Below are 18,053 nucleotides of genomic sequence, written 5' to 3'. Positions count from 1 at the left end.
CTAATGCCATCTGCTCCAGAGGCTTTCCAAGTCTGGATCCAGGGCACTCAAAATGGATCAAAAAGGCCTTCCCAAGGTTTGGGATCATGGGAAGTGGATGGAATCACATGAAGTGATCTCCCATCCCTTGTTCTGGCTCATATCACAAGCCCTCACCCCCAAAACAGAGCAGGGAGTCCTAATGAAGGTGTGTTTTTCCTGAGCAGCTCCCAGTGCCTCAAATTAAGGGATAAAGAGGGAAATGGTGGTGCAGAGACACAGAGGCTCCTAGGAGCAGATCAGTGCAAGGCCTCCAACCACAGGAGCTTTTTCTGAGCAGCAAAGCAAACACACAACAGGAACAGAGTGACCAGGGGCTGCTGTGGCCTCTCCTCTGTGTCTGCCTGACCCTGAGGCCATGAATTGGCCCAAAATTGCATGTCTTGTGATAAGGATTTTTGTTGTCTCCTCACACAGTGTTTTTGGATAACCTGCATCCTAAACTGTCTTTTTTTAAGCTGTGGCTATGCAAAGCCTTCACTCAAGGGCTGTGTTCTCTCCCTGGAGGGGACAGCAGAGATTACAGCCACACTGATGTTGCTCCTGTGCTACTCTGCCCAGCTGAGTTCATGTTTAGATCACCTTCTCCTCTGTCTTGGGTTAATTTACAGTGATGGAAGCAGAAGAGGAATGATTTATTCTACCCCAAGGGCTCTGCTAAGCTCTTCCAAGGTCATTTTCATTAAGTGACCTGAAAATCCAAATTCTTTTCCATTAACCTCATCACCTGACACCAGCTGTTAACCCAGGTCGTTCAGAACCTTACTGTCACTCCTTGCACAGCGGCAAATACCTTGCCTGGATTTCGTCTTGGTTCTGTTCATTTGAGAAATTAATGCTACCATTAACAACAAGTGACTGAAAGCTTGTTTAAAGCTTTGATTAAATCTGCCTAGATTTAATCCTCATAAAGGTGGTCTGCTTAGCCCTGTACCACTGCTGCTCTGGATGATGCTGCAGCGAGTGAAAAATCCCCTTTATTTGAAAAGGAGGGTGTAGAAACAAGCTTAATTCATTAGAAGAGAAGGATTAGCCCACATAAAAGCACTGTTCAGTATAGCTAAGCTCTCCTCTGAATGGAAAAATAAGTTTTCCAGCAAAATAGTGCGCTGCTGGAAAGGAGCTCTGGATAGAAAGAGAGCAGGGATCTCTGCTGATGTTGGTCGTGAGTGCAGTGTAAGAGAAATTAAACTACAGAGGGAAAAAAAGAAGAAAAAAAGCTGGCACTGAGGATCTGGTGGCCTTGTTGCAGGTCTTTTAGGAGTTTTACTTTGGATTTTATCTAGTTTGGTATCTGTCCCTGGAGAAGGTTTAATGCTGTGTAAAAGCAGCCCAGCTCAAGTGCTCCAAGACTGCTCAGCGATGTGAGCCAGACTGCAATAAATAGGAAAACTAAGGACATTCAGCTCCAAAACACTCTCCTCAACCAAACTAACAGACTGATGGAAATGCACATTTTGCCGTTTATGGATGATAATAACTGATTTTGTCTGAAAATAACTGATAGTGCTTTTACCTGTTACAGGAGGAATTGCCCTATTTTCAAGCCATCTCCATTTCATAAACTATCGTCTCCCCTGGATCAGTGCAATAAATTGTAGGTATAACCATGATAAACTGCAAATACATTAATCTGTGTTACTTTCATCTTGTGTAGCTTTTCTATTCAGCTATGAGTTACAGAAGATTTTCTAATTGCCAGCACAGACTCCTGCAAGCCTCACTGGAAAGCCACAAATATAATACATTGCTGTAGATGTACTTATGGCCAAACTCTGCTGTTACTGAAGTGTTCCACTGATTCCAGTACGGCTCTCCCACAATATCCAGCTGAAGAAAAGGCTCTTTCTGGTCTAAAATCTCCTCAGTGACTTACAAATGTGCTCGTAAAGCCAAATAAAGTCTCTGCCCCTCAAACTAATACTGCAGAACAGAGAAAATTCATACCTTTTAGTGCCTTGGAGCAAGCCAAATGCTGATACAAGGTTACCAGATGGTGCACATTAACACTAAAATAGGTATTTTTGAGTAAAAAAGAGCATGCTATGGAATCATAGAACTGTTAATAATTGTTAATTAATGTATTGTATTACTACTGAAAGAACGTGGAACAGCAGATCTGTGATATCTGTATAACCAAATATCCTTTTCTACAACCAGCAAGCAGAAGTCAAATACAGACAGATCTGCTCTAGATTCTTCCAGCTTTAATTTGGCTTCTTCTCCACGTGTTTAAAAATGGAGATAGGCCCAGGGGATTAGTTCTCAGAGCTAAACTGAAACCTAGTGCACTTGACAGTGGCAGAACTGCATCAGAGCTTGTGTTCAGCCATGTGTTTAGGAAATGCAGCACGGCCAGAAAGATTGTCAAAAGATGTCACCGTTGTGGCTGATGCTACATAATAACTTCTGCTGGGGATTAAAAAAGAGGGATTCGGAGAGGATTGTGCAAATTCCCATTTAAATGGCCTGTGGCAAGTTCCTGCAGTCTGAGCCCTCTCTCTTTCTGTGTGTCTCTCTCTCTGCTGAGCTCTGTCCTTCCCATGCATGTGGAGGAGATGAGATGAGATGAGATGGGATGAGGCACTTGATGATAAAGTGAAGGCAGAGTCACTGTGGCTCATTCTGCCACTCACAGAGGGACATTGTCAAAGAGTTCCCTCGTGTTTGAACCTCCTGCACTGAGCTGGAGTGCAGCCTGAGCTCGGCTTTGCCCTCAATTCCTGTGTCCTGCTGCACTTCAGAGCCACAGCATCCAGCAGGGAGATGGGCTGGGGAGTGCCTAGCCCTGCTAGAGGAACCAGGGCAGTGCTGTGCCACAGCAACTGCAGCCTCGCCTGGCTGTGCCTTCTCCTCTGTGTAGGAATGTTTGCCAAGCCTGTTGTAGTCCCAGATTGTCCCAGATTGTGTTACATGTGATATAATAACAACACACATTATTATCTCAGTGATAGCCATACCCAGTGAACCTCAGCTCCATCACACACTTGGTGAATGGTGACACTTCTCCACTTAAACAAACACAGCACAGGAGTTTGGCTCTGTTACAAATCCAGACAATAATGGAGTTGCTCAAGTGGCCTAAGTGACATGGGGACCTGGCTCACAGCATATCATGGATCCACCAAAAATGTGATATTATGGATGATCCCAAAATGCAGCAATCCCTGGCTGCTCTCTGGAGCTGTTTCCTGACACTCTGACCAGCACAGGAGTGAGAGCAGAATTACTGACATGGGAGTGAACTGAATTAGCTCCTCAAGATTCCACAGGCAGACTAGCTTGCATATTCCTGATTATTCTGATTATTTACAGGGGTTTTTTCCCCCTCATTTGGAAACATGAAATGCTGTTTGTTTGGTTTTTTCACCTTTCTTCATTCCCATTTTAAGAGTTGCTCTGCGATAGAAGCAGCTGTTTTGAGCAAAAGTTATCAGGGTTTATGCTTTATTTTTAATCCTGTTTTTAAGTTTGGAAATGAATTTTATTAAAGAGGTTGCTTAATCCAGTCCTATAAATTTCTTAACTACTCTAAGGGCCTTGGGACATTGCTGCACCTTAGATATTTTTTATTTTTATGGATAAGCTTTCCCCTTACCCCAAACACAACCAAGACAGCCCCTAGTTACCTGGAAACTTGCAGGCTCTGTCTTCAAGGCAATCTTTATTTTATTATAGTTTCTATTTTTCCAGTTTTTCAGGCTTTATTCTGGGAGGGAGAGCTGTCCAGCTTTTTGATTCATTTTTCTTGGTCTCTGTATTATCTATTCTTAGTGGTAACAAGGACAAGATGTGCTAATATAGGTTAAAAATCATGCTATCTGTAGCCTTTTATATCATCTTTGCACATAAAGCATCTCTTCTTCCTGTAATTTATCACCTTGTGCAGACAAGAGATGTTTCATTAAGTTTAGCTGAGGTATAATACGTTGCTAACAGGGCTTGAAAAGGGAGAGCTTTTTCCTTGGGTTGTGTCCATATTCAATCACATTCCTTTAGAAGAAAAATTAAATCAGATTGGATCATGAGACAGTGTCAGAGAGAGGAGTGAGTGACTGCATCTGGCACCAGCCCAGCAGTGCCTGATGGTGCACAAAACACATCCTGATGCTCACAAACCAGGAGGTTCATTATTCCCATTTTGACTGCTAAGCTGTGCTTTTGGCACTGTTGTTTCACCAACCCAGAAGATACTGTGGCTTCTGAGAAAACCCCAGAGTTTGCAGCAGCAAAGAAATGACAGCCTAGACAGGTGGCAGGGGCTTGCACAAGGAAAAAAAATAAATGTATGGTTGTGATCTCCCTTTATTCCCACTCAGGCAGTGACTTCCTCTGATATTCCCAGTGCTGGGAAGTGGAAAGCCTGTGGGTAATGATGTGCTGCTCAGAGCCTGGCACTGCTCATCATCTGCCTGAGGAGCACTTGGAGCTCACCAGCCTCCCTCCCTGCCATGAATTAAGTACCAACAATTCACATGGCCCTGAGCCTCTGGAGCACTTTCCCAACATCCTCCCAAGGCAATGACAGAGCAAAGACCTTGGATCACAGCATTGCCTCACTGCAGAGATTCAGAGACAAGCAGTATTGCTCCTGGTCAGTGCCTTGTTTAAATCCCACCACCACTGCCCCAGCAGGCACTTTTGCCACGAGATAGCAAAATAGTGCTCATGCAGGGGTAAACAAGCCACAAATGTGACTTTGCCAACCAAGCACAGCCCTGTTCAACAGCTAGGTAAGAGCTAAGGGACTCTGCTCTGCAGTTCTTCACAGATCTTTATAGATCCCAGAGCTTTGTTCTGGAGGAGCCTGTGATTTGTTACATTCACTTTTCCCACAGAGGGAAGCTTTCCTCAGAAAAAATGTGTTGAAATTATTTCACCAGAGAAAGTCTCCCACAGATCTGTGTCAGGGAATCCAAACAGCCATGTCAGTTTGGGTTTGGGGTGTCATACAGACCAGAGGTAAACACGTGTTGGGTGATGTCAGGGGATGCTGTAACTGGGGCTTAGCAGCAAAGGGAGGTGGGTAGAGTGGGCACAGTGGATGCTGGCTAGATAATCTGTTGGGTTTTATTTTAACTGAAACCCTTAATCAACAGATGGATCTACAGAGAGCCCAGAAGTTTGCTTGTGCAGCAACAGAAGCAGGATTTTTTTTCTTCTACAAACAGTTCCCCTACAACAGTTCATTCACCCAGCTGAATCCTGAGAACACATCACATCTGACTGAAAATACACTGTACAGTGTGCCCAGAGCAGGCAAGGACTGACATCACTCCTACAGAGCAGTAAAGACAATTCTCTGGAAAGCATATTGGACAATCCCTGACTTCCCACCTGTCTGTATGTTAAATTACAAGCATGGCATGTTTGTACATGCTGGGATGCAGTTCTTGAATTGACCCCCACCAGCATCCTAGGGAATAATAACAGACTTTATGCTGAGCCAGTGCCTTACTGCCACTGTCACAAGGCTGGTATCTGTCACTGCAGCCTCTGAGCCTGAACCTTGATGCTGCTCACTGGCTCCAGGAGATGTTCCATCCCAGTTCCTCTTCACCTAGATTTAGGATTGTTTGGGGACCAAGGCAATGGGGAGGGAGGAAAGAATTTCACACTTAAATGCAATCATTAGCTGAAGTGATCTTTGATTTCTCTGTTGTTTAGTTTAATTAGATGGAATTCATTTTGAAGGCAGCCGCCAGTGTCAAAGACATGTTAACTATAACTGTGAATTATTACTGCATCAGTAAAAATAATGAAAAGCTTGGGTGCTAATGGAGCCATTAGGCTTTGAAGCTGCTTCTCTATTTTCAGACATGATCTTCCTTATTGTGCCTTTCAAATATTTCCATACTGAGAACTTGTGGTTGTATTTTTCTCAACTGCTTCTGTTCTTCAGAACCTGCACTTGCTCAAGAGTGTTTCTGACCAGGTTCAGCCTTTCCTTTTCCCTTTGGGCCCCTCAGTAACATGGGAATGGCTGGCTTGAGTCACACCCATCAGCCTGGTCCCCTCTGTGTGTTCCACAGCCACAATTCAGGACACGTCCTGCTGCAGAATTCCTTGATACAGATGCTTACTTCTGAAACGCTCCTCTTTCCAACTGCCTGCAGAATCTAGATTTTAATGTGAGCTATTTGAGACCTGAACTGTTTCTTTTGATTTAAAACAGTCCCATCAATGGTAGCACAGGGCTGACAATGAGCTTGCACATCTCAGCAGTACCAGCCAGTCTAAAATCAAGAAGGGCTGTCAGTGGTGAGGCTAAACTCTGCACTGGTTTCTGCATGCAGGACAAGAACTCAGTGTGAGTGGGAAAATTAAGCTAAATCACACTGTCTCAAGAAACTTACTGGATGTGGGCAAGAATAAAATGGTTTGATGCAACCTGTCTTTTCTGTTTCACTAAAGGCTGTTGATCTGTGGGATCTGAACAAAGATTAAGGTGGATTTTCACTCATCAGCTCACCTGGAAGAGGATTTTTGAGGTCAAATTTTAGGTTCACTAGTACTACCAAGTGCAGCAATCTTCTACCAATCTGATGATTAGCAACTAAGACCAAAAACTTGCTTTTTATTCTCTATAGTTTCCTCTTCACAACCATATTTTTCCAGAGCCTATACCTGCAAAGCTCCTTCTTTTGGAATACCTATGGATCTCATCTCTTCAGAAGGTCTTTGAACCATCGAAACAAACTGAACCGCAGCCAGAAATACTGAGATCCTTTTTCTTTTTTATTCTCATTATTGAGGAATTGCATTTGTAGTCCCATCTGTGAACCAGCTCAATTTGGAGCCATCTGCCACGAGCAAATTGCTAAGTTTGGCAGATACCAGAGAGATGCTCGTCCCCTCCTTCTGTAAACAGCTGATGTCAGCTCTGATTGTTGTGAAGGAAACAGCCACCGTGGAGGTGCTGTGGGAACGTGGAGTCATTCAGATGACTGATTGCAGCTCCTTGAAGGAGGAAGGAGGGCTCAGCAGGCAGCACGGAGTGTGTCTGGTGTGCTGCAAGCACAGCCATGGCAGCAGGGAGAGAGCTGGGCGAGAGCTGGGAGCTGTGGTGCACCTTTGGGGCACTGCTGCCACCACCTGCTGCCACCACCCCACACCAACCATCACCCACCTTTGGGGCACTGCTGCCACCACCCCACACCAACCATCACCCACCTTTGGGGCACTGCTGCCACCACCTGCTGCCACCACCCCACATCAGTCACCTACCTTTGGGGCACTGCTGCCACCACCCCACACCAATCACTCACCCAGGCAGCTAGAAAGAATGTGCCCCTGAACATCAGCTGGAAAATGTGTACTGATTTCAACAGGTTTCAAAGTGTCAGGAATGCAACTATTACTGGCAAATTGAGAGTGAATCAAATAGGGGGGGGAAATGGGAGTTTGCAGAGATGAATTTGCTCCTCTTTGCTGGTGAAGGTTAGGTGCAGTCTCCAGCTTGGCTGAAAACATAACCCACTGCATTGATGTTTGTAGAGAAAAAAAAAAAACAACCATCTGATAGGACTTTTAGAATAAAAACCCAGCAAAACTCAAAGATCAAATAAATTGGGAGACAGAAGATATTACAGGAAAGGAGAATTCATTCAACAGGCTTCATATAAACATTCCCTTGTTCCTACAGTGGTTCTGAATCTAAAAAAAAAAAAAAAAAAAAAAAATTGAAAAAAAACTCTGTTAATTTCAGCCCCATAGGAGCTCAGTCAGATTTCTGGGTTTTCTGTGTGCCCACTGCCTTATTTTGCCATTGCATGTACTGGACTTGTCCCATGCACAGACAGCTTTGCATTTTAACATTTATATCCCCAAAGAGAAGAGCTACCCAGTTCACTAAGCCTGGCCAAAGCCAATACTGCATCTGCATGTGCTGATTTTGGCTGTTTCTAGCCTAGCCCTGCTCTGTCTGATGGTTACTCAGTGGTTTCTTGTCTTATTTAAGTAACATGACACTTATTTAAGTAACATCACTGAGGAGGGATGGCCATGGCAGGTACAGCTGTATTACTCCTCTGCCACTGTGCAGTACAACATCAGCCTCTTCACTGCCCAGAAAATCAAACAACAACAATCACAGCACCAGATTAGGCTCATTGTTATTTCCTGGAAAATACGTGTTTGCTGACTACAAATCTCTGCAGGAAAAGCAACACTTGCACACCCTCCAGGTTCCACAAATATTAGTTTGTTTTGTTGTTCCTCTTAATATTCATGAATTGTTACTTGAATTCCAAATGCCTGTCACGTGTTTGGGAAAAAACAAGCTATGCTGTGGTTTAAGTGACCAACTCTGTGACTGGTCAAAGCCAATTATGGTTTATAAAAAGCTTGGAGGAGTAATTGGAGTAAATTATGTAAAATAACAAGCTAAAAATCCCAGAAGTAGCAAAGCTCTTTGGTTACTGAGGAGGAGGATGGGTCATTTCAAGGCTGAGCTTCACTGTCTGCTGGGAGTGGAGCACATCAGAGCACCTCTGTGCTCTTCCTGTGGTTGCACCATGGTGATTCTCTCCCTGACCCCAACATCTCCCACAGCCAACAGCATGTTTCTGAACAGCTCTAAGTTTATTAAGCATTATTCTGCCTGTCACTGGTGAAGTCTTCTCCCTAGCCTTACCAGCAGACTCGTGGCTTAGCACACAAAACCACAGCTCTAAGTTGTCTGGATCGGGCAGCACAGATTTGAGGAGAAACCTTCAGATCTTAAAATAGCCCCCAACCCTCAGTTGGAGATAAACCCAAACCCAAAACACATCTACTCGAGCACATCACCAATCTCTCATGTGCTCTGCAGCAGCTTTGGAGCGAGGTGTTCATGCTCCAGGCTCTGCCATGTAAACAGAGTAATTTGCTCCTCTCAGCCTGGCTGCAGAGCTGGAGCACAGGGTTGTTATAGTTACTGCCTGTGACTTACCCCTGCCATTGTCACAGCACTCGCAGTAAATGGCGCTTAAACAGCAGTCTAGCAAAGGTTTGCAGAATAATGACTCATAAAAATTCACTTAATAACAGGATCTGAGCCTCTGTGCCGCCCAAGCCCTTCATCTGTCTCCCCCCATCCCTGACATCATCAATGAGACCCTGGTTCTCTTACATAAGGAGCACAGCAAAGGTCACTTGTTGTATTTGGAAGGTTTTTCACTTCTGCTCCCTGAAAAGGGCATCGTACAGGTGGAAAGGCAGAGCTCTTCCCCTCGGGCAGCTCTCAGAGCCGTGTCTGGAGCTCCCAGAGACCTCCTGGAGACTGGCTGGGAAGTGAACCTGCTTTTGTGGGTCAAGTTTTCGAGGGGCCAAGGTTTCTGCCTTGTTCTTTTGCTAACCAGTCCCTTTTACTCCACAAGAGGCTGGAACAAGGCAGGATTGTGGTACCTCGATAAGGCTGGAGATCCACACCCATGAGATGGATTATGCTGAATGGTGCTGCTCAGCTGCTGCTGAGATGCAAAGACAACAATTAAGCAAGCTGACGTGAGCAGACACAAATAGGAACAGCTCCTCGTGCCCAGCAGCCAGAGACAGCAGGCTTGGGAGAGAGGCAAACAACAACCTGCAGGAAAAGGGAACGAGCAGGTTCTCCCAGAGCCCAGGCTCAGCTGGATGAACATTTAATACAGAATAGTCAGAGGATGCTGCTGCTGCACCTCTGCCCAGAGTGCAGCAGAATCAGCCAGTCCCTAATGGCAAAGAGGAGCTGCCCTCACCCAGGCTTGTGTAGGCAAACTGAACCCTCTGTACATTTAATTAATCAATTTTTCTAAACTTAGTATGTAAGAAACGCAGCGATACCATCTTACAAGTTTCACAGCCAGACAGAAACCTTCCTATGAAGTGTGATTTTTTTGCTCAAACAAAAAAGCAGATTTTCTACATGTTTTAGAACATCTAAGTAGCTGATGAGGACAAAGCTGTGCTAATCTGCTTTATCAGGTGCTTTCTGTGAAAGCAATTAGGTATGGGGTTCCCAAAGGACTTTCTGAGAAAGGGTCCAGCAAGGACAATTAATGAGTGTATATTGATACTGCTGTGGAATTAGCATTGGGAGCTTGTGTTCAGAAACCCCTCCTGTAACAACTTTGTGATTTGACAAACTAACCAGCTTTGGCCCAGCTTGTTCTATCACTACACATGAAATAAATATTCACCACCATCACCTCAAGAACAACCAGGGGAGCAGCTGAAAGGGAAGTCCAGTCCTGCAGCCCTCTGTGACCAAACCCTTCCTGCAGTCTGCAGAAGAGCCTGAACCTCAGCCAGGGAAGTTAATCCTGGTTTGTTCATAGAATCCTCCACTGAGCCAGTGCTAGTTTAAAATACCCTGATGAAATCTAGTCTGGTGACAAACCTTGTAAATAAAGCTGAAACTGGCACTGCATCTCTTCTCCCCACACACGCTCTCCTCCGAGTTGTAAACTCCGCAGCAGATACAATTCTAGCTACAGGAGGAGAGCTGGCACATGGATAAAGGAAAATGGAACAGACCTACTATGAAATGGATCACTGAACTAGAGACACTGGAGCTGAATTTCAGCCGCAATAAATCAACCTCATTTCACAGACTTCTGTCTCTGTCCAGTTAAGCCAGCAAGGCTGTGGATTTGGCTGGACACAAGTTTTGGTATTCAAGAGATGCTCCAGAAATCCACATGAATGCCATCACTTACTTTCCGTGACATTTCAGGAGGAATTTGTCATTAACCTGCAATAATCAGTGCCAATTCCTCATGCTGTTGAAAACAACTTTTCTTCTATTCTGCTTTCTGTCCTGTTGAGCTGAAGAATGCTCAAATTTCTAGAAATTTGGAAAAAATGGTTCATTTTTTACATATGAGCTGTATCTTGCTACTTGTATTTTGTCAGACTAAAACCCAGTACTAACATTTCAATTTTTAGGTTTGATAGAGGAGATTCTTTATCTCTGTAGTTTTTAAAACACGCATTAGAATCCCATTGCTACAGCATGCACAATGCTGCCATTTCTAAATAATAAGCTCTTGAATTCTGTCAGGGTTGATCCTTATTTGCTTTGGCTACATAAAACTACTGCTGGAAAACTATGTACTAAGGGGCCTATGCATTCAAAACATTTTCTTCTGTGATTGACTGGTATTAATCTTTCACACACATAGAAATGTGTTCCCTTCAAAAGGAGGCTTGATATATAAGGATTATCCAAGTTTTGAATGTTCCTTTCCAAGCAGTGAATATGCAAAAATTATCAGCGGTCAGCAGTGTATATAAATTATTCCAGTCACTGGCAGTAGTGCTTACAAGTGACAAGAAAACCAGAAAAAAAACCAGCTGGAGTAGTGCAATATGTGACACTTGAAGTGACAGCGTTCAGACTCGGTGGTTTTTCCACAAAGATCCTTATGTAACTTAGGGATGGCTGTGCAGCTAAGGAACTTTCCTTCAAGTCCCAGCTGCTCAGTGCTGTAAGTCATGTCCTGCCTCAGCATTTCTGCCCTGGAGCTCTCTGGAGAGGGAGACCAAGACAATCTGTCTGCACTATGGCAAAGGACTGAAGCCCAGCAGACTGTTTGCTTGTTCACAGTTATAAATAAGCTTGTGTGCTTTCAGGATTTACTTATGGAAAGCAATCCCACTTAATATCAGTACAACAGCACGGCGATAGTTCATATTTACAGATCGTAACATCATTTCAGAGAGCCACAAATTCCTTTAGAAAGTGCTGGTCCATAAATCAACCTATAAATCAGTGTGTCTGCAAACACTGTGGGGCTGGAAAGAACACCAAGGGAAACAGGAAAACTGAGTGTTTCAGTCAGGCAGAACGTGTTTGCTCAGGCTGGAGAATTACCATCCAACCAGGACTGCCATGGCCCTGATGCCTGATGATTTTTTGTCTTTTTTTTTGTATACCCTTTTATACATTTTTATACTCTTTTCTAACTTTTTTGTACTCTTAGCCCCGCATGCTTGTAATTTTTGTAGTCTGATATTTTAGCTTAGTTTTGGAGTCCTACAAGGCAGAAAGACCAAACATTCGCAGCAAGAAGCCAGAGAGCTCTATACTATCTCAAAATTTTTTATAAACAGGACTCTAGCCTTATTTAGAGGGAGGGTGATTAGAATAGGGAGACAATTACTTCATCTGTTGAGTTTCTTATTGGGGGATTTTAAGTAGATATGCTGATTTGCAAGGTCCATAAAATTGTACAGGCATTATAGGGGGTGTGCATCTGGATGTGCTCCACCTTTGCAGAGCTGTGCACCTAGGATCCTATTAAAACACCAAGGTAAAACCCTTTTACCCCTTTTTCTGCATCGTATTTCCACCAGCCAAAAGGCAACAGCCCTGCATCAAGGGCTTTGTTTTACTGGTGCTGCACTGCACCTCTCTGGGCAGCAGTGCATTCCTAAGGCAGGATAATGGCTCAGAACCGAACAGCAACTCTCGACCAACCTGTTTTTCACCGCTGGGCTTCCTGTAATTCAGCAGCAGCTCCACAGCTCCCACCACCTCCTTCCGGATGGCGTAGAGCAGAGCATCCCCCACGTAGACGCTGTGGCTCAGCAGCAGCTCCATGATCTCCAGGTTCTCGTTCTCTATGGCTATTAGGAGGGCGCTGCGACCGAGAGGATCCATACAGTTAATGTTGATGTTGTAGTAGATCTCTGCCTCCTGCAAGGCATGTTTCACACTGGCATAGTCCCCCTTCTCCACGGCACTGAGGTAGGCTTTCTCTTCCGACGAGAGCTCTGCCTCCGCTCGCACGATCTGGAGTGGGATCCGGTCTCGGTACGGGGAGAAGTTGACCTTTTTGTAGTATAGCTGGGCCATTGTTCATAGTGACCGGGCAACCTGTGAGGGGGGAGAAGCACAGAGTGACAAACAGCCTCACAGAGGACAAACTTCCAAAGGGCCATCACAGGAAAGGCTCCCCATCCCTTTTTAAGATGTTTCATTCTCGATTAATTCTCATACAGTGACTTGTAACACCCCTTGAGCAACCCCACTTTAAAGGGCTCCCTGAAAGCACAGAGGTGGCACCACTGCTCAGCAGAACTACTCAGAATGACAGACAGTATAATTTTTTATCATGTTTAAACTAATGCTATTGATTTCTTTTATCTGGTCAGAAGAACGATCTTGATGTTTATGGATAATGTACGGCATGCAAATAGGTGGATTTCTCATCTTTGCTTTATCTCCCACTCAAAGTTCTTTTTTATTCCCTCATTTTCCACTGCTAAGCCAGGTCCTCAGCATCTCTGAACTGTCAGTGATGGGAACTGCTGATTTACACCCTCCTCTTTACAGTAATAGATTCACTTTGAACATTTTTACTGCTTCTTCTCTGCTTCTGTCTCTTAAAACAGTCTTTTATTTTTCCTTAATGTTTACTCTTTGACTAGGTCACGGTTTTATTTTTAAAGCTTGCATGTTTTTAAGCATATTTTCTCACTCTCCTCATTTATAAATAGGACCTAAAGACAGGCTAGTGTAGAAAGCCCCCACCCTTGCTCTCCAAAGGCAGCGATGTTGTTTTGCAGTCTAGGAAAATGAGAAATAAATCCTGCCCTGGAACAAGTGCAGCAAACTGACTGAATTGGGCTTCCTTCCCACACCTCAAAGATCCCAGCAGGTGACTGGAGTCATAGGAAACATGGGCTGGGTATTCACAGGTGAGGAAAAAAGGAATCAGGCTTGTCCACCTCTGCTTGGACAGCAAATCAGCACCAGGCACTACCAGCAGCTATAACTCATTGGGTGATTTGTTCCATCTCCTTGCCCAAAGCTCAATGGCAATTGGCCTGAGTTCTGTTCCATTTTAGTGCCCTATCCAGGAGGGAGAGGAGGTGCTGATGAAGCCTGGGGGTTCAGCAGGTACCACCCCTGCATGCCCGAGGCAGCCGCAGAGCTCGGCTGCATTTGTGCCTCCAGCTCCAGAGTGGGTGGATCTGAGCTCCAGCCCAGCTGACACTGCAAAACTGTGGGTGGCTGTAGCAGACAGCAAAGCTGCATCCCAGAACTTCCTGGGGAGCCAGGGATCTGTAGCAGGCAGTTTGGCACCTCAGGGAATGTGCTCACTCAGGATCCTCCAAGTGCCAGAGAAGTTTGTGTTTGTCACAAACCCAGAGATGCTGTCACATTGCTCACATGGGTCTCTCTGCACAGACAGAACCACAGAATCCAGTGTTTCAACCTCAAGACACACTCAAAGGCACTGGAGGCAAGAGGACCTATAATCTGAATAGATACCATAAATATATCAGCTTGTTTTCTGTGGGAACATTCTGCTACTAAAGCTTTTAGAACTAAGGAGCAATCTCAGTGACTCAGAAGCTTCAAGCTTCAGTAAACCACATGTTTACTGAAAGAACAAACTACTCTGATTTTAAAAAGGATCAAGGATCACAGGTCACTTTGAAATTTTGGTTTTGAAAACATTATCCCTCCAGGATCCAGCTCATTCCCACTGAAATACCAACAGGAGACAAAAGGATGCTGCACAGGTCTGGTGATAACTAAGGACCAAAGAGATCTTTGGGAAAGGAAGGATGAACCCAAATGGGAAGGGAAATTTTGTCCTTGTGTGACAGTCTGGCTGATGGGAGCAGGGAACACCAAGCAGTAAGACAGATGCCAGAGGACAGCAGTCACTGTGTAAAGGTCTCCTGGGGGAATCTGTTGGCTCCAAAAAACCTGAGGGGTTCTGGCAACAAGTGCAGCTGCTAAAGTGGAATTGGATATTTTTCATTGCTCTTTAGTTTAATTGGACATTCTGTAGATGGTGAGTAACATTTGCAATGAGTTATAACAAATGTCACCTTACGAAACCTCATGCCAGCTCTGGATTCCTTTCCATCCCAGCAGTTTTGTAGAAAGAAAAGAAAGCCTCAGATATCTGAACTCCTCAGTGAGATCTCATCTCCCAGCACAGCCCAAGGAAAGCTAATTGTGTTAATACCTCAAGCACATCAGAAGCTGCAATAAAACCAAACAGGGAAGACTCACAAAATGAATGATCTTCCTGAATTCCTCTCATGCCAACACCTGCACAGCCTGACAAACACACACTGCTCCCTGGGTTTGGAAATAACAGCATGCAGGATTTAAAATAAATAAATAAAAATGTCTGCCTGGATTTCATTGAAGATTTCAGCAAAACCTTTATCTGTTGAGCTGCCCCTCAGCCAGAGACCCAGCACAATTACAGATGGACCTTCCAAACCTGATGTCTTTCTCTTCCAAAACTGTCTAACAGAGCATCAGTCAGAGCTGTGGATGGAATGAATGAGCACAAGATCCCTGCTCCAGCTGTCACCTCTCAGCACCACCAATCTCCCTGGGACAGCATCTCTTGGTGAGGCAGACAATGCTGGGAGCCCCAGAACACTTGTTTGTCCCAGACTGCTCCTGCCTCCTCCTTAACAGTTAAAAAATTACAAAAAATTTATTAAATCCAAGAAAGAGAAGGGGAAGGCAATGCACAGGTGCTGCCTAGCGAGCAGAGGCAATGACATTCCTGAAAGGTAGCAAAAATAGAAACATAGTCTCTCTGAAATTTTGGAAACAGTGCAGAGAGCCTGAAAACACATGTTTTCCATATGAATTCTCTTCACAAAGAGGCATTTTCTGCTACTTGAGTTAATATTTGGGGCAACGGAAATCCTTTCCAGCCTGTGCCTGACTGCAGATGCCTCAGACAATATCCAGTGAGTGGCTCATGCAGTGGTGATACCTGCAGCACAAGCAGGTGCAGAGAAACAAAACCAGGTTACAAACCACTCAAGATACAGGGAGAGGGACTTAGCACTCAATTTGGACTCTATCCCCTTTATCTGATGAGCTGTGCCACTATAAAACAGGGCCTGGCTGGATTTTATTTGCCTCAATCACCATCATAACACGACACATTTCACTTCACTGCTTCCCTCCATCCTTCTCGCCGAGGCTGTTTCTTCCTTTTAGTGTTTCAGGGAGAGCATTTTCCTCCTTTTGCAATTCTAATCTGGGCTCCAGGTCTGGAAATCACGGCCTGTGACTGTGAAAATGGCCTGACATTCATGGGGCTCACACACTGCGGGCTCAGTGCTATTGATCTTTTTTTGAAAAAAGGTTATAAACCTGAGCTATGAAATAGTCCAGAAGGGCCACTTAGGTAAATAATATTACATGTAGCTAATGGACCAATTGAAGTTGTGATTGGATCCTTCTTTTAAGTGCTCTAGATCTTATTTACTAACAATGCCTGGCTGAGCACAGTATGAGGAAATAAAACCAACTTTGAAACATTCTGCAATTCCTTTTCTTCTGCAAAGATACCCTCTTGTTCCAGAAAATTGCTTTTTCCATGGAGTTCAGTGGGAACCAGATTACAACCTTAAGTCTCACTGCTTCTCATGATGCCTCTGCATCACTCACACCACCAGAAGCAGAAATTCTTCCTGATGCCTTTAAACGCAAAGAGAGCCACGACTGAATAAATGTATGACCTCAGACATGTTTTGAAATTATAAAATTGCAGTGACCTTCTGGTGTCTATGGCTGTGTAAATTCCTTTTAGCTAAAGCCCCATGATCTCAGAAAGTTTATATCCAGCTCATAAGTTATGTGAGATATATCACTGACTGGAATAAGTGCTGTCCAAAACTTGCAGGGCCACGGTACAACACAAAAATGAGAAAGCGACAGCTAATAAAATGGGGGATGAGTAATGCACTTTCACTGCCCAACATGAGAGAAAGGAAGAGCACTAATAGCATATGTGATAAAAATGCAAGGCTGCAGTGGTCCATGATTCACAGCGGAGATATGTCCTTACAAGACACAGAGGAAAATTCCTTATAAAATATTTTTCACTCATCACCACTCCATGCCTAGTTAAGAATTCATCAATTCCCTGGGGTGCAGCACAGAACCTTCTAATCCAGGAAGTGTTTGTAAAGGAAGACAACCTCAAACTTCAGACTACAACATTTACAGACACCAGAAGAAAATTCCCTGCCAGTAACGCAAAATGTCACAATTTGACTCAAGTCCCAAACGCAATTCTTAACTTCCTGGGGAGGGTGACAATTATCAAAGATATATATGTTTGATTTGGAAAGGACAACTCTTTGGTAGAAGTCTCTTCCGCTGTATAATCAATTGATGAGTCACGACCAACTGCATATGGGGATATATATACGTATTTTTGTATGTGTGCATGTGCTTTTTTATATATATATATATATATATATAAAAAATATATAATATATGCTCCTTGCTGGAAGCTTCAGCTTTGTTTCATCTTGCAAAGCACTGAGGATTCACCTGGCTCATTCTGTTCAAAGGTCTGTTCATGGACAGAGAATTTGGGCTGCTGACAGCCAGGCCTGATCAGAAGTCTCAAATGCTTAGGACTCCCTCAAGCCTCCTCTCCCCACAGCAGAGCTCTGTGTGCTTTTGATCCACCCCAGGGATGGATTGCACACTCTGATACAGAGTCAAATAAAAAGCTCCTCTTAGGAAGGCAGTGGGAGGGGTAAGCACTGACCCAGCCGTGGAATATTTCAGTATTACCTCAACAGAAATCAGTCTGGGCTGCTAAAATGATTAAAATTACTTCCTAGTGATGGAATGGCTGCAGAACATGCTTTTAGCTACTATTATAATAAAGTATTTACAGTCTGCAGCTCCCCCACTTCTTTCCACACAGCCATCATGCAGGTGGTAATAAATAAAAATGTACCATTGTGAGATTAAAAAAAAAAAAAAAGCCCTGGAATATATTCATAGAACATATCTTTGCAAATGCAGGCAGAACAGAAAGCTCATTTTGTCTGTCTGACGTCACTGCTCTGTCCCCTACTTGTTTGAGATGGGCTCTGAATTCATTTCCCACAGAAAAGAGATGTCAACTGAGCTGAGAAATACTGTCAAGCACGCTGCCCTGTTGTCTTATCTGCTAATGCAGCACTAATGTAGCATGGCATCATTATCATCTCCAGCCTCTGTGTCCACTGCTTCTGTGCCTGCTGCTTGTAAT

General features: G+C 44.1%; 1 protein-coding gene across 2 annotated transcripts in view; it reads right to left on the bottom strand.

Moving 5' to 3' along the window:
* Positions 1-18,053, bottom strand: part of TRPC5 (transient receptor potential cation channel subfamily C member 5) — a 93,296-nt gene that overhangs the window by 54,611 nt on the left and 20,632 nt on the right. For both annotated transcript variants that reach the window (XM_085060078.1, XM_085060077.1), the window contains exon 2: positions 12,482-12,880. In XM_085060078.1, coding sequence (XP_084916204.1) covers positions 12,482-12,859 — 378 coding nt within the window. In that variant the 5' untranslated portion in view covers positions 12,860-12,880. The remainder of the gene's footprint in view (positions 1-12,481; positions 12,881-18,053) is intronic.

The sequence above is a fragment of the Lichenostomus cassidix genome, chromosome 4A (assembly GCF_008360975.1).
Source record: "Lichenostomus cassidix isolate B80296 chromosome 4A, HeHo_3.0, whole genome shotgun sequence".
In the NCBI taxonomy this organism is placed as follows: Eukaryota; Metazoa; Chordata; class Aves; order Passeriformes; family Meliphagidae; genus Lichenostomus; species Lichenostomus cassidix.
This window is presented reverse-complemented; position numbering and strand designations above follow the sequence as displayed.